The sequence below is a fragment of the Pleurodeles waltl genome, chromosome 4_1 (genome assembly GCF_031143425.1).
Source record: "Pleurodeles waltl isolate 20211129_DDA chromosome 4_1, aPleWal1.hap1.20221129, whole genome shotgun sequence".
Lineage (NCBI taxonomy): Eukaryota > Metazoa > Chordata > Amphibia > Caudata > Salamandridae > Pleurodeles > Pleurodeles waltl.
Genome location: NC_090442.1, coordinates 183,783,531 through 183,808,257, shown reverse-complemented (window position 1 = coordinate 183,808,257; position 24,727 = coordinate 183,783,531). Strand labels below are relative to the sequence as shown.

General features: G+C 44.2%; 1 protein-coding gene across 1 annotated transcript in view; it reads right to left on the bottom strand.

The window, feature by feature from the left end:
* The window catches only part of LOC138287528 (zinc finger CCCH-type antiviral protein 1-like), a 118,003-nt gene that overhangs the window by 26,135 nt on the left and 67,141 nt on the right, over positions 1 to 24,727 (bottom strand). The window contains exons 6-10 of the mRNA XM_069228002.1: positions 14,090 to 15,379; positions 10,786 to 10,884; positions 7,774 to 7,900; positions 6,049 to 6,217; positions 5,583 to 5,700 (exon numbers count right to left, since the gene is read on the bottom strand). Coding sequence (XP_069084103.1) covers positions 5,583 to 5,700; positions 6,049 to 6,217; positions 7,774 to 7,900; positions 10,786 to 10,884; positions 14,090 to 15,379 — 1,803 coding nt within the window. The remainder of the gene's footprint in view (positions 1 to 5,582; positions 5,701 to 6,048; positions 6,218 to 7,773; positions 7,901 to 10,785; positions 10,885 to 14,089; positions 15,380 to 24,727) is intronic.

Here is a 24,727-nt window from a genome sequence, read left to right as displayed (position 1 = left end):
ATATAATCTGTTAAAATGTTGTGCACACACCACCACCACCCATTGGACCTCCAATAAATGATCCTTGCTAACAACATCTGTATAGAAAACAGCAACAGCCCACAAGTAAATTTTAATGAATGAAAAATAAGAGTGAAAACTCATCGTGGTATCCACCAACAAGCACAAGACCAAGTGTTAACAAGAAGTATACCTTTTACACCCCTCTCTCTTTTTAACTTTTTATTTTTTTGCTATTATGGGTACATGGCTTCACTTATTCATTGCTTCTATTGCCGTTCCTAATGATCACAGGTGGATCAAGGATAAGTGACATACAAAAACAAATCAACACTGATATAAACCATAGTATGAGAATGATATACTGTGATTCCCAGCATTCTTACTCATTGAGCGTACAACCTCTTGAGCTCAGCCTAAACCAGAAGACACTCACTAAGGAGCATATTTATGAGCCCCGGGCACGGAAGAAGCATCACATTTTTTGACGCTCGGCAGCGCAGACCACAAAATCATATCTATGAGGCCATGCAAAAGTCACTTTGCATGGCTTTGCTTGGCTTCATAGATAGGCAGTAAGGCAAGGCAGCGCAAGTTGCTTCGTTGCCTTACTCTGCGCCATGGAGGCCATCCATGGGCATTGCAGTGCGATTTCCCATGCACCACCCATGGATTTTGACACATCCCCAGATTTACAACAGCCTGTAAACTTGGAAATGCCTCAAAACCATACACCTCCCCATGGCAGGCGTAACCAGGAGAAATATTTTTATTTCTCCTCCTTTTTTCCAATTTCCATATGCAGGACACTTAGAAAGTGGAAATCACCTTTATGGATTGTTTCTGTACGGAAGGTGCCCCTTCCTGCACATAAACAATCCAGTGGAAAACACAAGCATCCTTGCACCACGGTGCAAGGGTGTCTGCGCTGCTGCTAGTCTGCTGCAAGGGCGCCAGCGCAAAGGGGAAGGACAGAAATCCACTCTAATGCATAAATGCGGTGCATTCTTGCTCTTTCACTTGAGTGTAGGGCAGGGCAGCAAGGTGACGCGTTGTGCTGCCCTACGCCAAATACGCATAAATATGGCCCTAAGTGACTCACAAAAAAAACTTGTGACTCCAGTTGTAGTCAAAGTTTGTAACGTTTTTGTATGAGAGATTTCCCTTGTTATAAGGAGGGGCAGCAGGTGGAGCACAAAAACCAATAAAATGAAATGTGCCTGGTGCAAGATGAGAGGACGAAAGAGAGGAAGCTGGCTGAGAGTCAGGGGTGAGGAAGTTTAATGCAGAAGAGGCATGAAAGAGGCACTGAGAGCATCTTTGTGAGTTCCATGTTTCCCCTTTCCTCTAGACAGCGAGGCTGGCTGCCCATGAGGGGTCATGGGGAGAAGCGCATAGATGCAGAAGAGAAGACAGCCGCCGGGGTCTCCCTCTACCCTTGTAAAAAAGACATGGAGGCTCCTAAAAAGGGTCTAACTAAAAAATGAATGTGGCTTCCAATGGTGAAACTGACTCTGCATTAATCATTGTTGAGCCAGTCCTGGTAAACACATACACTCATTGGAATCAACACAGCATCTGTTGTAGGAAGCTCAGAAGTGCAGCACAAGTTATGCTTCGGCAACTGGGATTTGTGGAAATGGCAGAATTCTCCAAACACATAAGCACATTATTTTAACTCATCTCATACCTTTGTAAGTTCTTGCGACAGAAATGTTACCACCAGTTTTAAGGATTTCTGCCAAGGAAAGCTGCATAGCTACTGTCTTCAGCAGAACACAGAGCCAGGTGGTAGAACAAATACATATTTGTGAGTCTGTGGGTGCCTACCTTTAGCTGTCCCTTTTGCAGAAACCCAGAAACACCTGCACCTCACTGTATGGTTTGCAACAGGATTCCCAAGTACCTTCGTAAGCCTTCCACTAAGGTCTTTGCGAGTGGTAATAAGTTGTCTCGAATATTCTGCTTTCAGTTTCTTGTTATCTGACTTGTGGTATTGAGGTTAAAAAACATCTGTTTTGTGATTAAGGCTCTTGGCTGATTCATTAAGTTATTTCTCCTGTATGAAAACAAGCCCAGCCCAGAAGATCTTTAGTTCTTAACAGCCTTGCTCATGCTCCTGAAAGATACATGAAGAGCACGAGTGGAGAGGTCCCCATTACTACTAAAAATGTGTTGCAGGAGTTTCTGGATTCACCAACACAGGTGACAGTAATTCCTATAACAGTAAACGCAAAAGCACAAATATAGGAAGAGACTGTCAAAAGGCAAAGAATAAATCTGCTGCAAATCAACTGAACAGTTTTGTTTACTCCACTGACAGCATGGTGGATGCCATATTGCAGATCAGTTAAGGAGCTCCAAACCTAGAGACAGTGCTGAGTGAGAAACATTAAAATGATCAATACTTGGTGATCATCGTCAGCTGTGAGGTCAAGTAAACATACAAAGGTTTCCAGGCAGAAAAAAGTTTTTAAACAAGTGTCTACCTCCAGATGGAAGGCAGCATGTAATTTATGCATCAGTTTGCAGCTACTTTAGATTCACTTTATTGCATTATACCACTTTCTCACGGTTGGATTCAGAAAAGCATCTTGTTTTCTGGCAAGCGACTACAGGATCAGGTCAGAGTGACTCATGGTGATTTCAAGCCGAAACACCCAAGCGCTAAGCCTTCCCAATGGATTGAATCTGAATCTATAATAGTCAAGCTGCTCAACTAGTATTACCAATAAGTAACTTGCTGCTTGTGCTACATTATTATACAGGCACATACTATGCTGTCCATAGTCAGACCTTGCTTCCCCTGCATAAATAACAATTATTGATTGGGACAGCTCACAGATTAAGGCAGAACTACTACAACTGTTTCTATCCTGGCCTCCCAAGATCTGAGATCAACTGGCTGCAGAGAGCTCAGAGTGCTGCAGTTAGGCATATTTCAGTCTGAGTAGGAGAGAGCATGTTTCATCAGCCAGAAGGCCACTCCAGTGGCCATCAGTGTACGATATAACTTACTTAGGGTTCAGCTGGTGCAGGTTTGAAGATATTAACAACCATGTCATGCAATAGTCATCCTACAACAAACCACTGCAAGCTGATGGATAGAAGGCTTGAATTAACTTTAACCACTGGTGAAAGCTAGGGCCGCATTCCAGGCCATCATTTCTTGGCCACCACATCACTCTGGACAGAGGCCACCTTGTGTAAATCAGTACTGACCCTACTCCTAATGGGAACAGTCCACCCCAAATTACCACACAAGCCCCCTTCCAAGGGGATATAAGCAGCTCTAGACTGGTTTCGACATATTTGAGCCCCTTCAGCCTGGTACATATAGAGACCTATGGCAAAGTCAGCCTGGGATTCATGAATGGGCATACTGTTTGCACTTAGGGCATCCAATACAGCAAACAACAAGGTGAAGGGTGGAACACTTAAATTAATCTGAACCACTGGTGATTGCTCAGGCTGTATTCGCGTCCATGGTTTTTCTCTCCCACAGTTCCACTCTGGACAGAGGCCCACCTTTTGCAAATCAGTAGGGAAGGGAAGCATCACCCCAGAACTGCTAGGTGATGGACTGGGATATGGACCAAGTAATTACCAGTGGCTGAGATTAATTCAAGCATTTCACCCATCACTTTTTGGTGCTCCTCTGTGCAACATCCTGAGTGCAATGAGTATGCCCCAGCATGGGTCCCGCGCTCGCCGTACCCATGGAGCCAAGCTGCACCCTACTGAAGAGGCACAGATAGGCCGAGATCAGTCTGGGGTTGCTTGTTTTACGGTTCAGAGGGGACCTGGCCTGCCAATTTGGGCTGGATTATTACTATTGGAACAGGACGAAGGTTGTTTTGCATATGGCTGGATCCTCGTTGAGGTGGCATAGTGCCAGCCTGTTGGACCTAAGGCTTTCAACTAATCTCACCAGGCTTTCAAACTTTTCTTAAGATCTGATCCAACACGTCATCAGGCAGTGTATGGGTATCCCGAGCTCTGACAGACAGACTGATGTCAAAGCAATATTTGTGGTCCGGAATGTGCAGAGGCCTGTGACATTGTAGTGTTAGCAGAAGATTATAGAGGTCTCCTTCTCTGACCTGCATCTGCCTACTGTCACTAAAATCACATTTCAAAATTGTTTTGCTATGCGGGTTCTCTGTTGAACAATGGGTGATCTATGCTAACATTTTACATGAAAGAGATCTAATTGGTCTAATCCTTTGCAACATCCTACACTATGGGGGTGATTCCAACTCTGGCGGGCGGCTACCGCCATTTGGCCGCCATGCGGGCAAATTTCCGCGGTCCCCATTCCAACATTCCCGCTGGGCCGGATGGCGCTAACCAAGTTAGCGCCCGCCGGCCCAGCGTGAATGAGGCCGCAACACAGGAGCCGGCTCCTAATTGAGCCGGAGGTGTTGCGGCGGTGCGATGGGTGCAGTTGCACCCGTCGTGCTTTTCACTGTCTGCTATGAAGACAGTGAAAAGCTGGCCGGGGCCCTGTTAGGGGGCCCCTGCACTGCCCATGCCACTGGCATGGAACAGCCAGTTGACGGTGCTTCCGTCATTCGTGACCCTGGCGGTCCAAGACCGCCAGGGTCAGAATGACCCCCTATGTATCTCTATACAATAATACAACTTGATGGTCACAAATTTTAGCCGAAATAGTTATGTACTCTGAGTAGGCCGGCTCAAATTTAGATGGGAATGAAACTGTTTTTTTCCATTCAGTGTAATCATTCCACAGGGTTTCTGGTCCCTATGTACCGATGGTTATGTGTGTGAAAAAAACAGCAGCGAGTTGAGATGTATTTCATATTACAGCCTAGTGGTTGCTTGGATTAACTTCCTTCACGGAGTACAGTAAATAAAGTTAAGTGACCGATGGAATGAATGAATTGCCTCGAGCCCAGTTTCTCGTTTCATGGTGAAAGAGGTAGACCTGAGCCCGTTGGATGTGAAACGGCTTGTGTTTGGCTTGGCCATAACTTTGGGTGTGTTAGATGCGGTCCAAAATGAAGATAGAGCAGATAGAGACATCTTAGAGGCCACTACTGCCCTGTCCCGCAGTAGTACTGAGAAAAGACTGAGGTCTGGCTTCACAACCAGAGCAGTGACTGAAATGTTTCTCCTGCAAGGTAGAAAGGTGTGCGAACTATGGGCCTGATTTGGATTTTTGCAGATGGGATACTCCGTCACAAACGTGACAGACTATCCTGTCCGTCCTATTACAAGTGCATTATATCCGATGGCACTTGTATTAAGCGGATGGGATATCTGTCAGATGATGGAGTATCCGTCCGCCAAACTCTAAATCAGGCCCTGTGACTGGGACTCTGAACACATCTATGCAATGCTGCAGCCAAAGGCTACAAGTATATTTTCTCTATGAGAGGGGACAGGGCAGAGCAATGTTGGACCTCTAAGGTTACAGTCAGGTGGTGGGATTGAGGGAAGAGCCGAGTCCTTGTAGAATCAAAGCAGAAGTAACACCTGCTGCATCAGACATTTTTTTAAACATACCACGCATGCGTCAACATAAGACAAGTATTGACATACAATGGATGCCACAGTACCTTCAAAGTTTATCTGGTACCTCTGAGATCCAGCCTGAAATGGGACCACTGATTTCTTATCAGCAAGGTAGATTGTTTCCAGATCTGCCGATGCTATTGTAGCTTTTTCCTTTCCACCCTACAGAATCAAGGAGATAAATAAGTCAGTAAAACTTACACTTGGAGAATTCAAGCATACCGATGTATGAATATTAATTGACAGGCCCCTTTGTCTTAAACACGATTGGGAAGTGTGTTCTTCATTGTTTTGCCAAAAGACAACTTAACTCCATCTGCTAAAATAACAAATTATTTCCTGCCACTGCTTGCAAATCAGTCCTGCAACCTGATTTAGCTGAAGTGAATAGTCTTCATTCTGGTCCCTCAGTGCAGGAAAGCACTGGGGAGCCTCTCTTTCCTACATTGCCCCTTTTTGACACAGTGCATCTTCTCCTCCCATCCATCTTCATCTACGTAGGACACTCACATGCTGTCCATACTCAATCCACTTCCCATGTTCATTTTTCCAGTGCCAGACCCACTCTGTCGTCATCAGGTGGTCAGGAGGTTGGGTCACAGAGGAAGCAGTGGAGAGCCGTCGAACTTCATGATAGGAGCAAATCATTCTCTCAAAATTCACAACATGACGTCCCGAACTATATTAGAAAGAAGAAAGAACACGTGACATGCTAGGCATATGGGCCGTGGGTCAAATTTAGAGATATATTCATAGACATTTATAATACAGCTCCGCTACTGATTATTTTAACCATAATGTAGATTAGGCCAAAGATTGTTTACATAGCAGCACGTTGACAGCCAACACCGTAGCAGCTCATGCAAGAAACTGATCACTTAGCCTGAGCAGGAACCACTCAACATAGCAGGTTCATGATCAATCCCCCTGCCTCCTCGGAAAACATCTTAGGCCTTCACACAAAGTGAGGTCAGATGACTCCCAGGCTCCAAGTGGGGGTACTTTCCCATTCTGGAATAACAGCCTCCTTGATCACTCTGGTGCGCCAACTGATCCAGTATTCGTATCACACTCAAGCAGGTAACACTTGTTTACCTGAGGTTTACCAATGACCTTGAGAGGGAGACTGGAATGCTGGATAAAGGTTTACAATTATTGTGACTAGTATTATTCATATGTCCTTGAAGAAATGACGTTGTTCCTCAAACTAATTTGTAGCGTTCTAATGCGTGCTCTGGGAGCCTAGATTTAAGATTTTGAAAGTTTATTGGGCAATGTGACATCAAAAGTTTTAGTCATCAGCCAGAAATGGGGGTGGCATTTTTAAACACTGTGGGTCAAATTTTCCAAAAGTTTGTGCCGGGCTTGCATCACTAAAGTGACTCAACCCAGCACGAAGCGTTGATTTTGGGGTTAACATCCCAGCGCAAAACATGTTTTTGCTACTTTGCTTTAAGGGCGGGTACTATGGGTAGATCCCTTGCAATCTCTCATGGTTTTTAACACAAATCCCTATTTACTGAAAAAGGTAGGTGGGATCTGTGGAAAAAAGTACACCCTCCTCGAGCAGGCGTACCATGGGAAAAAAGTTTTATTTCCTGAAACTTTTCTAAATGTGTAATGTAATGAACAAAGTTAGACATAATTAAAACGTTTTTAATCATGCCTACGCATAGTACAGTGTTCCAGTACAAATTCTGTACTAGAGTCACGGCTAGGCCCTCGCACCATGTTGCAAGGATGTGTTTGCGTGTGGTGCAAGGAAGCCAACAGTGCACCAGCACATTGGGACAGAGAAGCTGGGTCATACTGTAGTAGGCATAGAGCTGATGTGCTCTCTCCCTTTGATACAATGCAGCACCTTTGGTCAAATCTTAGTAAATATGGCCCTGTTTTTGTGAGCATGTGGCAGGAGAGCACCAACATATTCATAAAAAGTGTAGGTCTTAATTGAACATGCATTTCTACCAACTAATCTTCATCCAGCTTGCAAAGTATGTGTGTTTTACACATGTTTGTGCAAGTAAACACTGTGAAGTGTGTCCTTGAGAAAGGACATGCCCTCAAAAGTCCACAATGTTTACTATCCCAAAGACCTGATACACACATAATGTAAAATATTCCTGTGTGATGTAAGCCATACCACATCTTGCAAGACAAATTGTAAAAGTAATACATTCCACAGTTTTGCTGTTGTCTACTAACATCACATCAAATGCACAAGCCCAGCCGTACCTGGTGTTGCCTGGATCGCAGTACGCTTTCTCAATATCTTCCATGCAGGGCAGGTCCTCCCAGACTCCTGGCGCCTTTTCTATCTGCCACCGATAGGGCAAGTGGTAGTGCATCTGTGGACATTCACCTACAGGACAAAAGCAACGAGGAGTGCGAGCCGCAACATCTTTCTATCCACGAGACAATGCCCATAGGTTTTATGTTTTTAGTGATGAAATGCCTGTGTGGTGAAAATGATTGTATAGAGTGAGACTGTGTCTTCTAAAGGGTGCTTGTCAGTCTCTGCAGACTGGACAAGGATGGAATGGCTTGGAGCTTGGACTGTCCGCTTACCCTACTGAGGAGGAATGACATTCACTGGTGAAAATCTAAATAGCTACAGATGTTTCTGGGTGCTACAAATCACACAATAACATTAATTTACAAAGAAGGATCTATATTTTAAATAATAAGCATATGAAGACGCTTGTGAGCACTTTTAAAGCAATATTTCAAGCACTTTGCAGGACTACCACACTTTTACTGTGAAGTACAAGTATTTATAAGCATGCCTGCAACACCTTTAATTTGTCAGCAACATAATTTCAGTGGACAGTAAGGCTCTGTTAACAGGCAGAACCTTTCCTTCTCATCCAGGCTGCTTTGAATGAGACTGTGACCTCTCTTCCCAAAATCAATGCTAACTTTTCATGGCACAGTACTGGCACTATTTGTCAGTCTGAATAGCAAGCTCAAGGACCGAATGGCACTGAATGGGCACTTGTTAGCATGTTGCTATACTATTAAAGGGACTGTAGCAGTATATGTTAGCCCAACTTCCGAGCATGTATGATGCAGACTGGGATGGTGCTCTCTCCCTTGACTTACATATGGCAAGATCCCTCCAATCCATTCTGGCCTTTCAAAATTATCATGTACATTAAATTGTACAGCTGTTTTGGATTCACTAAAACATGAGGTTATACACAGTTCTTCAGGGTACACATTCCAAGCCTGTGAAGGGCATGCACTTTCAAAACACAAAGCAAGGGGTGACGCATGGCTCACATTTACCAAACCTCTGAACCTATCTGAGAAACTCTTCCCAGCTCACCAATTACAAGCAGCTTCAGGGATTGGCCTTAAACACAAATGAAATGTGGTTGAGTTGTCTAGCATGCAGCATGTTGCAAGACGGATCTGCAAACACTGTGGGGCCTATTGAAAAGGGCATATTGGAGTACATAAACTACTACTCCTGTAGTATGTTTTGATTTCTTTTACATGCCTTTGTGAATTGGCTGCAAAACATCTCAAACAGGAATACAACTGGGGAGTTGGGGGGATATTTATATACAGTTAGCAAAAACAGAAAGAACTGTGTGCTCTTTGGTTGTTTATTAACGGGTATTTCGATGTTTCTAGGCCAATTCACAAAGGCGTGTCAGGATACGTAAAATTGTATTACAAGACCCAACCACAGTATGTAAACTGTCCTTATCACTGCCATGGATGGCATCCGCATGACTCTGGACAGAGGAAACACAGAGGCCCTCACCCTCCTGGATCTCTCACAGCATTTAACAATCTCCCACCCATCCTCATCCAACACCTACACTACATTGGAATCCACTCTTCTGGATGTGCTTCCACATGATTGGAAGGACCCAGTCAGTCAGCCTTGCACAGTACACCTCGGATACCGACAACCTCATCTGTGGAGTTCTGCAAGGATCGTCCCTGAGGAGGACCCTATTCAATGCATACATGATCCCTCTAGCCCACATCATCCGCTCTCACAATATCAAATGTCTTGGTCACAAGCAAGCTAGACTATGGGAACCCCCTGTATGCAGGGATCAACAACAAATTCATCAGAAGGCTGCAGACCATTCAAAATCATTATCAACCTCCCATGCCTCACTCACATCACATCACGCCTAAAGGAGCTCCACTGGCTCCTCATTCACAAACGAGCACAATTCAAACTCCTCACCCACACCTTCAAAGCACTAGATACCACTCGCACAGCACACCTCATTAATCACATCTGCTTTCACAAACCTTCAGACTCCTCCACTCTTCTGGACTCCTATTTGCACAAATCCCACACATACAGAAAACCTGATTTGGCAGTCAAACCTTCGCCTACATAGCTCCTAACGCATAGAACGACTTGCGGCTAAAGCTTCCTGCAGCTGAGCCTCTTCCTCACTTCTTGAATCGTGCAAGAACCAGAATAATTGACTTTCTGAGTAGTTTGCTCAGCCATAGGTGTGCCTAGACTCACACCTGCTCAGTGCCAGGGTACCCTACCAGGTGATAGTGTGGTCTACAAATCTGAAAAACATAACATACAAAGTGCCTTTGTCAATTGGCCCACGTGTGTATACATAGACCAGCCCATATCATTGGTGTACTAACTGAGAGCTTTTCAAACAGACCAATGGTAGAGAAGAATGGCTATATTTCAGCTGTAGTTACATTTATTCCAAAATGCACAAAATATCATAACATATAAAGGTATTTCTGGAGCGTTGTGTCAACGTTCAGATACTATTTTTCTAAGGGCCTGATTCAGAACTCGGCGGCCGGGTTACTTCATCACAACGGTAACGGATATCCTGTCCGCCGTATTCTAAATCCCATTATGTTCTATGGTATTTAGATATCGGCGGACAGGATATCCATCACCAGTGTGACAGAGTAACCCGTCTGTCAAGTACTAAATCAGGCTCTAAATCTCTACACCATGGAAGTACTAGTTGATCGCTGTGTAATAATCCTATTTACTCAATTACTTTTCTTTGGCTGTTTCTATGGCAAGTCTCACTTTCTCTGACGCAAAACAATATGCAAAACATCTCATCAATTGTGCAGCACATTATGGCCATGAAACATCCTTTAGAGTATTTGCAGCAGCCAATCCATGAGTTTGCTAGCTCCAGCCAGTGAATGGCCAACCAAGCTGGGCAAGGCACGGGTGTGCTCTGCATGTTAGAGGCAGCCTGTAAGAAGTCTGTAAGGACTCACTTTTTCGCTGACAAAACGCCCAGATGTGATAGAAGCAGATCTCGCTGGGATCACCACAGTCTTCTGGAGAGACCCCTGGCCGCACATGTGGTTGGGAAACTGGAAATGGAAAAGTGGCACTGAGTTAATCGTTTCTACAGGAAACAGAAAGTCGTATGCTAAATTGTTTGAATTTAATATTTTTGCTGTATTTTTGTAATGAATTAACAGCCATGAAGTGGTGCTTATATTTTCATCCTCAGTCTTTATCCCTTTTTACATCAGTTTACCACAATGTACAGTCTAAGGGGGTCATTCCTACCCTGGTGGTTCGAGACCGCCAGGGTAGGGGACGGAGGAAGCACCGCCAACAGGCTGGCGGTGCTTCTGGGGCTATTCTGACCGCGGCGGTAAAGCCGCGGTCAGAAAAGGGAAGCCGGCGGTTTCCCGCCAGCTTCCCGCTGCCCCTGTGAATCCTCCACGGCGGCGCTGCAAGCAGCGCCGCCATGGGGATTCCGACCCCCTTCCCGCCAGCCTGGTTCTGGCGGCTTTCACCGCCAGAACCTGGGTGGCGGGAACAGGTGTTGTGGGGCCCCTGGGGGCCCCTGCAGTGCCCATGCCACTGGCATGGGCACTGCAGGGGCCCCCTAACAGGGCCCCACATTGATTTTCAGTGTCTGCTTGGCAGACACTGAAAATCGCGAGGGGTGCAACTGCACCCGTTGCACACCAGCAACTCCGCCGGCTCCATTCGGAGCCGGCTTCCTCGTTGCTGGTGCTTTCCCGCTGGGCGGGCGGGCGGCCTTTTGGCGGTCGCCCACCAGCCCAGCGGGAAATACAGAATGACCGCCGCGGTCTTTTGACCGCGGTACGGTCTTCTGGCGGTTCCCGCCAGGCTAGCGGCGACTGCCGCCCGCCAAAGTAGGAATGACCGCCTATGTGTTAGATATAACACCCTAGCCTTTCTCTTTATAGTACTATTTAGACAAGTTTTTATTTCTATATTTTTTCAACCACACCCCTTATTAGGAGAGTGTGCTTCATACACGATCTTAGAGGATTAAATCAATAAAGTTGAATTAAAAATGGTGCACATTTATATACATTATTAAGTATATGGATTATATAAAATCTGAAAGGCAGCTTTAGAGATGTAAACTTACTTCCCTTCATACATCGGTCTAAGATAATATTTCTTTAGTTTCTGTAATGTTTCTGAACCAACATGAAAACCCATAGATATTACACAATTTCACTTTAGGATACCCACAAATATGGAATAACAGTTTAATTCCAACAAACCTGTCCATTCCCCTCATTTTATTGATCAGACAGGCTGTAACACATGTGATCAACACACACAGGTGTCTTTCATTTATTCTCATGCTTTCATGTGGAGTGAGTTGCAAATGCCTTACAAACAGTGGAAATATTTGACCTTTTCTCCTTTATTAGAGGAGGTGGAATATATGCACCCTAGTGATGTTGGCAGTACATGCTATTTTGAAACACAATGCCCATTCTGTGACACCTGAAGAACTGTTCATCATCCATTTACTTTCCTCTTCGGGGGTGGGTGGAATGTGTGTGATTCGATGGAAGATACCTTACCATCAGAACCACACATCCGTTCACATACTTGCCTAGGTCACACATAGTATAATGACTGAGCAGCAGGCGAGCGAGAGATAGATCAAAGCAGACAAGCTTTGGTCATACCTCATAACCGTACACATCTACAGGAGCGCCACAATCCAGACGAACAGTGCATTCACATGGAAGTACATATTGCCGCTCCACCGTAGTTATTATCCAGTAAAAGGAAACCTAACCGACAATTACCCAACAGCGGCAAAGTCACAAGCTTCCCACTTAACAAGCATTATCAAAGCCAATTACTATCGCTTTGAAAATCCTTGTTGTTTGCCTCTACTGTTTTTTTCAATACTTGTTAAATTATTCCTGCATTGGCAAAGCCAAGGGTGATGACCGGCCATCTTGGGATGGTATTTTCTATGGATGCAAAAAAGGCTGCCATCTTGCATGTGGACACCTCAAGGAGGCGATCATGGATGCGAACAAGAGAGATTGGTCATTGTGGAACATTATTTTCTATAGTTTCAAAATGCCTGTCATGTTGTGTTTACACAGGATATGTTTTTTCTGCACAGGAAACATGTCTTCCTGGTCATATGAAAGGTGCTCCATAATGATCCTTGGAAGTTGTTCCGAGGCACAGTGCTTGAGTATGCTGAAGGTGGGTTCCTACCATGTGTACCCTCCTTTAATACATGACTGCGGTCCCTATCTTTAGGCCATAATCTGACCCGTAGAAGGTGACAAATTATTATGATTTATGGATGGAGGCCTTTTTAATGTCACGCTTTTAGTGAGAATGCCTACTGGCCCTTCCTGGTTAAATCTGTACTGTCTACCATCACTGGGACCCCTGACTCTATTAAACTCACAAATGCATCCCCAAGCACAAGATGCATGCGTTTCTTTGTTGTGGGCTGCAACTTCTGCTTGCACTGCTTATATCCGTCTTTCTCTCTTCCCTATAGAGCCCATTGTAGGTCAAGTTGTTGTGTGCATGGTACGAACCCACAAACCCTACACTGGAGCAGAGAGGAGACCTTTGTAATGGCCCCACCAATTTCAGCAAGTTCATTAGGTCAGCCTATGGCCAGTGATTAATAGAGAGTGTAAAATGTGAATGCTATAAGATAAATGCACTTCTTGCCCTGCAGCACTATTTGCATTCAGGGTGAAATGTACTACAGCACCTCAATGGCAAAACCTGTAAAGAAACTGCAAACGCTTTGTAATTATGCCCAGTAAGAATGGGGAGCGGCCTAAAGCAACCACTGGATTTGTTGCAAATATCCCCGGAATTAAATTGGGCTCTAAACATAAGCAGTGACAAGGAAAACACAATTCCACACTGCAGACAGAGAAAGCCATGTATGCAAGGATTGTAATCTGGAATGCAGCAGATGCCGTCATTGTGTCTTATAGTGCATGTAACTATCCATTAAAACTGTGTTTCCCTTGGTTTTTGCAGCTCTAAGTTGTCACTTTCGGTTTTCTGGCCCTTGCAATTTGGAATAGTTTGACCAATTTATTTTTGAGGAATGCACTGGATTTGAATATTCGCGCCCAATCCTGACACTGATGTTATTTGCCATTGGCCTTAAATCTAACATTATCCACCTGTTTGATACATGTAAGTAATTTTGCAGCACTGCTTTTTGTGCTGTTTTCTGGATGACATGTGCTTTAGCCCCGTCCCCAAGGGTTAAGGAAAGATAAACATGGTTCTTACCTTTTGGTGCAGGCACCGGTGAAATATCATCGTGAGAGTTAACAAAATCCCATTCATTTACCGTCTCACGGGCTGCAGGTGCTCTCAGTGAATAATCTTCATCTGGTACAAATGTCAGCCGACCACTTGTTCTGGAAACAGGAGTGGGGGGAGCGGGAGAAGGATGCACAGGCGATTGATGTGTTTGTGGAGGTTGAGGTTGAGGTGGAGACACAGTCGCAGGGTATGCGCAGTCGGCGGAACCTAAGTTGTTGGTGGAGTTCAGAGTGGGAGGACCACTGCCAGTATGAGTTACTGACCCCGGGGTTCCTGTGGGCATTGTAGAGGTAGGAGATAAAGTATGCAACGATGTATCTATAGCTTGTCTGTTGTTGTCCAGAGAGCTGGTACGCGGTGCTGGTACTGGTTGCTTTGTGCACATTGGTAGAGAAGGTGCTGCAGCGACTGATGCCTTCATAGGTGGTTTGCTGTTGTCTGGCATGTAGATGCTAGAGGCTGTATCCAGATCCTTCATCTCCTTTGCCAGAGGAGGGGAAGCATCTACTGATGGTGACATAGATGATTTATTTGCTGGTTGAGTATCTGTCTTTGCCATTACCTTGGTCAATGAAATGTCATTTGTATTGAGAGTAGATGGTGAGCTGATTGATTTATGAATGTCTCCTTTGTTCGTTGGATCGGCCCTGATACTGGCTGTTGCCAAAGGATCCTCTTTGATCGCTGAAGTGACTTGAGGAGGTGAACTGACGGACAAATTTGCATCCTTTTTTGATGAAAGCGGGATACCAGTACCACGTTTTAATGCAGGTGTAGTAACTGGGAACAGTGGTTTGATTGGAATTTGTGATTTGTTCATTACTTGGGAAGGGTGTTCTACTGTAGACCCTCTTGCGCTTCTTTTATACCCCGTCTCATATAGACTCAGTAAACGTACTATATGTGGATCCATAGTAGTGGGCGCTGCTATAGGGATTTCTGTGCTTGATTTAGTGGGAAATATTTGGAAATTTGTATTGTCCATTGGCCGTGTCCTAGCAAGAAGCAGTGCAGTAGTGGGCGTTGTTACCATATCAGTAAGGCGCGGAAGGATACAAGCTGTCTTTGGTGGACACGTTTTTTCTCTCCAATTCCTATAAGGTGATGCGGATGTGGGATAATGTGCCCCGCTCAAACTGGAGTCTGAAGAGGCGCGCACCACCACATTTTGGACATCAGACCCAGGGGTGTCTGGCGTCTGGGGCCGAGAAGCTCTTTTTCCAATAATTCTGTCGCCACAGGAACGTGGATGATCTGGGGGAAAAGAATCCAAATTAAAAACATTTGCTCCACAAGCTTTGCCACTTACTCTTAATCCGACATTTGCGATGTTCCCACCACCTACAATGTGGCACCAACAGGGATGCACTGTTTGTGTAATCTAAAGCCATTTAAGCACTCTAATTGATATTGTGTAACTGCTTAATCATTCACAAGTCCCACAGGTGCACTCTATGTCCAGTGTCTTTGCAGTTTTAACAACACATGAATCACTTAAACACGTATTAAACTTGAGAACTGCTGTCTGTACATATTAAATGACTGATGTGAACCTAACACTTTAGTTTTACCCGAATCCCTAAAAGCACTTAGTTAACACTACACGTTTGAATAACTACAATTGTATGTTTCCTGGTGCATTAAACCAGGTCTTCCATAGCTTTCTGAGGGCAAATTAAACATGAGAGAGAATGAGGGTCAAGGCAAATAAAGAACAATAAGACAAAATGTCTGAAAGGGAAGAAGAGAGAAACCAGCCTCCTTTCCTGCCATTCACTGACTGTAAAGCGCTTCACTGCTTTTAGGCATGGTTGGCGCTACATTCACACATACAGAGGCAAAGGAGAGGGGATGGGGAGCAACAGCTGTCTGTGACATGAGAAGAAACAAAACAGTGCAACTGAGTTGAAAATAGTTAGGTAAGAGCTTCAGACGAGGAGGCTACTAAAGTCATTAGGGGAAGAGTTGGCAGTAAGAAATATGAAAGGAGGAATGGAAGACATTTGGATATGGAAAGGACAGAGAGAGGAACACACCCGATTTCTGCATTATGGGGATTGAGATGTGGGCAGGTCAAAGGCTGAACAATTAAAGTCCAAATATCTACATGACGCAGAATGGGCAAATAATGCTGAAACATGTGGCACTCACTTTAGGTGCCACCCCATGGCCACTCTACGGCCTTTAATTCGTGGATTAGGACACGGATGCTTACAAAGAAAACACATAATTGAAAGAATGAGAGAAGTTCTACTACCTTCCTGAAGCAGGAGGAAGCCACCAAAAATATTCCAAAGACACCAATTCCCTTTTTTGCCCTTCAGCCCCTGGTAAAATATTGCCTCCTGGCGGCATTGACATAAATAAATGCTGCTTGGTGGAATGTTAATGCTAAACTTAACAAAGACTGACAAAGCAGGTAGGTCAACGCTTGTTTTGTATCACCATAGCTTTGCAAAACGTTATTGATGGGAAACTGTCGGCTCATGCCAATATCATTAAAACCACTTGCTAAAGGCAGAAATCGTTTTTTGGTCTCAAAACACACATTGCCACAGCAACAATGAAGGAAACTACTTTGTGTGCAGATGTGTTCATTGTGAAAGGGAAGATGCTGTCACTCACAGTGAAGTTAGCCAATGGTGAAGCTGGCTAAACCAATGCCCTATGGTGTATGTGGAAAAATTCAAATGTGAATGACACAGTAACAGACCAATAGAAAAAGAGGGTTGGCTGAAAGCCCAAATAAGTAAGGATATTATACATATGGTTTAAGTAAAATCAAGAGATCATGGCTTATGTTAGATCTAAAACTGAGAAGGTTTACTTAATTATAACTATAGGGTAGGAGGCACAATTCCATATTATACTGACTACAAATTAATAAATATGGATATAATATCAACAGCCTCCAGTTGTAGACAAGGTAGCTGCTACTAGATTCAACACATTGTTACACCTACACTAGGTGTACCTTCAGCTCCTGGTAAATGATATTACACCAAAAAACCGAATCAAAATCCCCAAAATCATTAGCATGTTAGGGATTTCCAAAACACAACTTTTATTGTCCAGTGTTCATTTAGCCTTAAACTAGACGAATTTTCAAGAATGGAAAATCAGTTTAGGGAAAATGCACCAAGACTACTTCACATGGAAAATATGTTGGTGTGTTGAAATGAATTTTATATAACGCTGCTGCATTCCCTAAAATATGGTGGCGTTTGAGATATGGTGAGACCCAGTCTGCACACTTCTTCCAGCAAACTTGCATCGCATTACCAACAGAGACTCCCCCGCTTCTCCCTTGGGAAAACCCTTGTTGCTACCTCAGGTTTTACTCTAAGAGTGGACAATCTACCACGGTGGCAGATCTCCCTCAGTCGCAAATTCATTACATCCCGATTCTGCAAAATCAGGACTTGGGAATGCTGCCAAATGAACATTTTTGTGATCAAAAGTGAAACTTAAATCCACAAAATGTTTCAGGTCCTTACAATTTACCCTGAATGTTGAGTAAAGGTATCTGTCTAAGTCAGTGATTAACGAGCTTTATTGCCACTGGTTATAACATGAAAATGATGGTTGCCAATGTGCAGCAGATATGAAGACATGGTTGGTTAAATATGTGACTTCCTCTTCATTATCGGAGGACAGTCATGGCAACTTCTTACTCAGCTGTTTTTTAATGTAATTTCTACTAGCATTTTGACAGCAGGCATATTTCTTAGGATACAATATGCATATCGGTTACGCAATATTTGTTGTGAGCAATAATCGTACAGAATTTCAATATTGCCTTTTTGTTATTAGTACTAACCAACACTGAAACATGAATATTGAAACTACACAACTGGAAGGGATAGGACCAGCATACTATATAAATATATTTATATATATAAAATTATATATTTATGATATATTATTATATATTATATTATATATTTATATATATTTCTGTTTATATTTAACATTTTAATACACGTTCAACACCACTCAGCTACTATCATATGCAGTGCCTAATTTGTGCCAGTGGTTTCTGGTGCTCAGCACCGGCACTTATTTTACAGGACCAGGGATAAAAAAACTCCTCTCCAATGGGTAGCTATCCTAGTAATTGTTCTAATACTTGGCTGCCTGCAACGTCCTCACAAGGGGGCCCACTCTGGTCCAGGCATGAATGAGCATCATTATATTAGTAAAGTCATCAGGCTGTTACCACCACAAGACATGTTCTCATCAGTGTTGGCATGTGAACTTAATCTTGTCCATATGACTCTCAGCCAGCACCGTTCCTGGGCCTCCCACTGTATAACAGCTAGGGATTGGATCATATCTGAGGACTGGGACAAGGGATGCTGGCACCACAGATGTTTAGGACAAGTTTGCCAGTGAGGCAAGCAAAAACCTTTCATTGATGTTTTGAACCTAGTCCAGCATTGCTATCTGAGTTGTAATATCCATAAGATTGATGTTGACGTGCTTGTGGGCCACCACCACTATCCTACTTCTATTTATTTATTTGTATATTTTGAGAGTTTTACAGAGTGTTGACGTGATCCAGGGTATCAGAGTGCTGTTCAATAAACAAGTTACCCACCAGAATGGGTTGTTACAATAGCCTGTGATGTTACATAAAAAGCGATGTACATGTTACAAAGGTCAATAAACACAGACATCACCAGTAGTTTGGTCAGCAGGTTCACCACTGTCAACAAAAAATTGCTTGGTTCTGCAGAGTGTAGGAGGTTAGATGGTGTTTTGAGGTGCAGGAAGTATTTGTCATACTAGTTTATTGTGGATGTGTCTCAATGTGATATAAAGTGGTGTTATGCTCAGTTACGATAGGAACTTGTGTTAACTTCCGACGCGTCTTAGTGGGCCTTAGGTGGATTTATTTCTTTAATGAGCCTACATGCTTTTTGAGCAGTAGTGTTTTATGGCTCTGATGGAAGGGAGTTCCAGATTCAATGAATGAGAATGTGTATGACTTTTCTTTTTTGGAGCAGAGTGGTTCATGCAGTTGTGTATCTGAGCTCTGTAGGGAGCGGATCCTTCCTGACTGTGTTAATTTTTTTGAGCTGTATTTCGGAGACCCTAGGTGAAGAGCTGTGTGTGTAATACAGGCTGACTCGAGGATGGAGCTTGGTTCGTTTGGGAGCCATTCCATCCTAGATAGTGTGGAGATGATGTGGTCGCAGCATCATTCCCCTGAGATGAGTATTGTTGCTGCATTAAGCATGGCCATAGTCTCATCTAGACATCAGCAGTGATTATGTCACTTTTTTGAGGTCCTCCTCTAGGACAAAGGCTTTGACATTTTTGAGAAGCCTGAGGCAGTATAAGGTGCTTCGTGCCTTTGATTTTATGTGGGCAGTCAAGCTCAGGCTCTTGTCCAGCATGATTCCAAGCGATTTTGTGCAATTGATGATTGTCAGAGTGCAGTTGAGAGCATCCAGGCGAGTGATCCATACTTAGATTGGTGGGGTATTGTCTTGTGGGGAAATTAGAAGGAATTTAGTCGTCTGGAGGTTGAGTTTTAGTTGATTGATAGTTAGCCAGGGGTTTGTTCAGGTGGAGCTCATCTGGGTAAAGGTGATATGCAAGGTTGGCATGTTGCAGGATCTCAATCAGGGCTCAATGTAGAGGGTAAAGAGAGTGGTGTTAGAATTGATCCTTGAGGGACTCCTTGGTTTATAGGGGATGGGTTAGAGAGTCAGTCTTTCAGTTTGGTTGGCTGCAATTGTTTGCTGAGGTACGAGGCGAACCAGTTTAACACTGTGTCGCCAATACCCATGTGTGACTTTAGGATGTTTATGAGTGTTTTGTGGTTGTCCGTTTCACAAGTCGAGGTTATTCCAGACACACCAAACATACACTTATAAAATGTAATAATATAACTCCAATGTTATCCTATGGAAGGGGTAGGCCTTGCAGTAGTTAAAAACAGATTTAAGAGTTTTTCACTAACAGGACATGTGAAACCTAAAAGTACATGTCCTCCTTACATTGCAACCTGCCATCTGGGCTGTCCAGGGCCTGCCCTAAAGGTGACATATGTATTAAGAAGAAACGTTTGGGCCTGGCATAAGGCTTATTTTGCCAGGTTGAAATTGCACTTTAAACTGCACACAGGCAGGCTGCACTGGCAGGCCAGAGACATGTTTAAGGTGCTACTTAAATGGTTGGCACAATCAGTGCTACAGGCCCAGTAGCAGCATTTAATTTACAGGCCCCGGGCACAGGTAGCGCCACTTTACTAGGGACGTACAAATAAATTAAATATGCCAATTGGGTCGAAGCCAATGTTGCCATGTTTAGAGGAGAGAGCACAAGCACTTTAGCGCTGGTTTAGGAGTGGTAAAGTGCACAGATTCCTAAGGCCAACAAAAAGGAATTCAGCAAAAATAGTAGGAATTAAGGCAAAAAAAAGTCTGAGGATGACCAGTCCAACAACTGGGAAAACACAATGAATTGCTTCTGAGCAGGATTTCTTTTACCAACCCAACCTAACATTTGATTTAATTTTTAGCATGTAATTGAAAGTTTTTTCTGCTGCTCTACTTGAACTGGAACATTTTAATTTATTAGATATGCAACACACTTCTAAAATCATTTAGTTTGCAAAATAGACATCCCAAAGCACAATGCACAAATGTATAGAGGCATTCTCAGTTTGGGTCAATATCCCACCTGGACAGACAGTGCATTTCAGGGCTGTAAGCCAGCAGAGACGTTTCACTTTCTCTCCTGCCTGGAGATAAAAACAAATTCCACCAAGACAAGACTTCGAGGGCCCTCATTACAAGTCCCATTGTAATCCTGGTGAGGCCAGTAACAAGAGTTACCGGCCTAATCAGAGTAATAAGACCCGTGGTAACTCCATGGAGCCGGGTGCATTTCATCCAGAAATTAAGGCCACTGGTGATAGCTGAAGTGATTGGATGAAATTTTGGGGAGAATGGGGAATAACTAGAGGAACTGGGTGAGATACTCCTGATTTCTTGAGTAATTACCCAATTCTGAAGGAATCAGTCTACACCTCGTAATGTCCACTAATTAATACCCACCACCAACATACTTTACTCATACCCTAGGTATTGTGAAAATCCAAGGTGAGAGGAGCTATTGCCATTATTCTCTGAGTCTGTGGCTTGCCTCTGGTGTGTGGAAGTGCAATCAACACAGTTGCAGCTCGCCTATGTTACTGTGGGTGGGGCACGCGTGCGGGGAGGGGGTTAAAGAATTTTTAAATAAACTTACCTCTGCTCTGCTTCTCACCGCACCGCCACTTCTCCGTCTTGCAGTACAGGCACAGACTCCCAGCCTGCCCTGCGCAGCATTAGGATTGGCTGGGAGCGCTCAGCCAGGGCACTCCCAGGCAGACTAGGAGCCTGTTCCTGCTCTCTCTAGCCCGGCAACTGTGTTGCTGTGCTGGAGAGAGCCTACTGCTCATGTGCGAGACGGCCGACCAAACACACATGCATACTGAGGTGCACTCCCTTCACTGCTCGTCACCCCCATGGCCCCGCCCCTTTCACACTTAAGGGATGATATACATAGTTTATTTATGTCATTTAAGAACCAGTCTTTACATTGACATCAGCATCTGATGAGTGGTGAGCTACATGTTGGAAATGCGTCCCTTGCTGGTCACAACATAGAATGGCTCAGCATCAAATGGAGCATCAGACTTACTTCATCTTGACTGACCAACGAGCACTTGATCTTCTCTAGTGAAAACAATGTATTTTGCATGTTGTTGCTTGTTGGCATAGGCCTTCATCTTCCTCTTACGATCCAAGTCCTTAATATGGTTTTCTTCCTCAGTATCTGATCTTTTGTTGGTCCAGTGAGGTAACTTGGTCATCATGGCTTTCCCGAACATCAAAGTTGCAGGGCTTTCACCTGTGGTCGACTGAGAGATAGAACGGTAAGCTCGCATGGTAGTGTTAAGGACAGTTTTACGGACGAGCTTTTGTAATGCAGCACATTGAACAGCTTTCTTCAAAGTACTCATGAAATGTTCAACAAGTCCATCAGCTTATGGCCAAAGAGGTGTGCTCCTCTGACGGTTCACACTAAGATAACTGAGAAACTCTTTGAATTCTTGACTGATGAAAGGTGGGCCATTGTCAAATTTGAAGTTTGCATGAACACCCCATGTCACAAAGATGCTGTATAATCTCTCAATGACTCTCCCTTGAGTGATAGACAAGAGATCTTCTATCAGTGTAAAACAGGAGTATTCTTAAACAATCACCATTAGATGATGTCCATTGTCAAGAGGACCAAAAAATTCAGCAGTAACTCATTACCATGCATGCTTTGGCAACTTTGACATACTCAAGGTGTGTTGAGTGGTTTTCAGGGACAGGAAGTTGCATAGCTGAGAGGCCTTCAACACTGTTTTAACTCTTTCATCGAGATAAGGAAACCAAACTCTGGCCCTCATTACGAAGCCAGGGGTGCCATCGTACCGCCAGTGCTGGCGGTCTGACTGTTGCCCTAATAAGAGTTTTCCGCTGGGCCAGCAAATGAAAACAGCATTTCCGCCCTAATAAGAGTTTTCCGCTGGGCCAGCAAATGAAAACATCGTTTCCGCCCGCTGGCCCCGTGGAAAACTCACCACAACATTGAAGCCGGTTCGCAATCGAGCCGGCGGCAATGTTGAGGTGCGATGGGTGCAGCAGCACCCGTCGCGCATTTCACTGCCCATAATTCGGGCAGTGAAATACGAGATGGGGCTGCCCATGTCAAGCGCATGGGCAGTGCAGGGGCCCCCAGGGGCCCAACGACACCCCCATTCTGCCAGCCTTTCCATTGTGGTGTTTACCGCCATGGAAAGGCTGGCGGATGGGGACTCATAATTCCCAGGGCAACGCTGCCCTGGCGGATTACAACCACCAGGACCACCAGGCTGCAGGCTGGCTGCAGCCTGGCTGTGTCAGCGGTATGACCGTGGCGGCTCAGCCAGGGTCATAATGCGGTGGTTGGATCGCCCTGTCTGCAGCTGACCGACCGCCATCGTGAGGCTGGCTGTCTTAAGATTGCCAACCTCGTAATGAGGCCCTCTGTCTTGAAAAGTTGGTTTTGTGGCAATGATCCCACAAAGTTCTTCATGAGCCACTTCGATTATTTGTTGTTGTAGACTCTTCGCAATAATAATTTGTGAACCTCTCCGGATAATGCCTTCTTGAGACACGAACAGTTCATCTTTGACATTTTTGAACTTCGGATATTCACTGTCATTGGCAAGAGGTCGAGTGTGCTGGTACCAAGACTGAAGTGTAATAATGTCTTTTTAACATGTCACTGTCTTAACACATGGCAGTGACAATTTGCTGCAACGAAATAGCATCTGGTGTGTTTGATTTCACAATGAAATGTAGGCTTCAGCCATCTTGGACAGAGTACCATAACACTGCATAGGTACTCTGGAGAAGTAGTCAGCAGGGTTTTGATCTTTCCCTGGACAGTGCACAATTATGTAGTTGTACTCTTGTAATCGTAGCCTCCAACGTTTAATGCAAGGAGACATAATGGTCTTTGGATTGCCAAAGATGATCACCAATGCACAATGTTCTATCACACGCGTAAACGGCTTTCCATATAGGAACATATGGAAATATTCACAAGCCCACACCATGGCTAAACTTTCTTTCTCAGGTTGTGAATAAGCACGTTCAGTTCGGTAGAAGCTTTTGCTTCCATAAGCCACAATATGTCTTCGAGCATTTGGATGTTCGCTGTGCTGTGCAAGGATTACACCTAACCTTAAAGGGCTAGCATCAAAAACAATTTCTGTATGGAGGTTTGGATTAAAATATGCCATTGCAATAGTGTTCTTGATAGCGTGTTTGATTCTCTTAAAGCTTTGCACGCATTCATGTAACCAATGAAATGAAACATTCTTTTTCATCAAGTCTCTCATTGGAGCACTCACAGAGGCAACTAGCTTGATTTAGCCTTTGCTGTAGGAATACACACAACCCTGCATCAGGTGCATTAACCCACCAAGCATCTTATCAGAGCAGCCAGTGTATTGGTGTACAATCGTCAATAGATGCGTTATTCTTCAAGACACATGCACACATGCAACAACCCTCATCCATCCTCATCGCCAAGGTGCACACATGCAACAACCCTCATCCATCCTCATTACCAAGCACATTCACCCTGTGTGGTGTCCTAGCAGGCATTCTGAGCAGGTATGCTTTCACTGTAGATCATACACAGTTGTCTGTGGCAGGTACACTAACTTTGAGCATAGTGTTCAAGGGGATACTGCTCTAATATTGTTCCTTCTGTGTGCATTTTTATGGGCATCTGAGGCACATGTACTAAATTACATATAGTGTCACGGTGAGCTGGGCAGTCAAGTCTCTTGAAAAAGCAGCTGTGAGTTAAGGGGGCTGGTTAGAGTCTGTTTCTCACACTGTAACACAGTTTACTACTTTATAGGTGTTCTTGGTGCAAAAGGATGCCTGTTTTTTGAGCTGACATGATAACTCAGAGTGTGGGAGGACCTTGCAAGTGAGGAAGGGATTCTATTTTCTGCAGCAGCAAATGGGTGCATTGTTTTCAGTGCTGAAGTAAGTA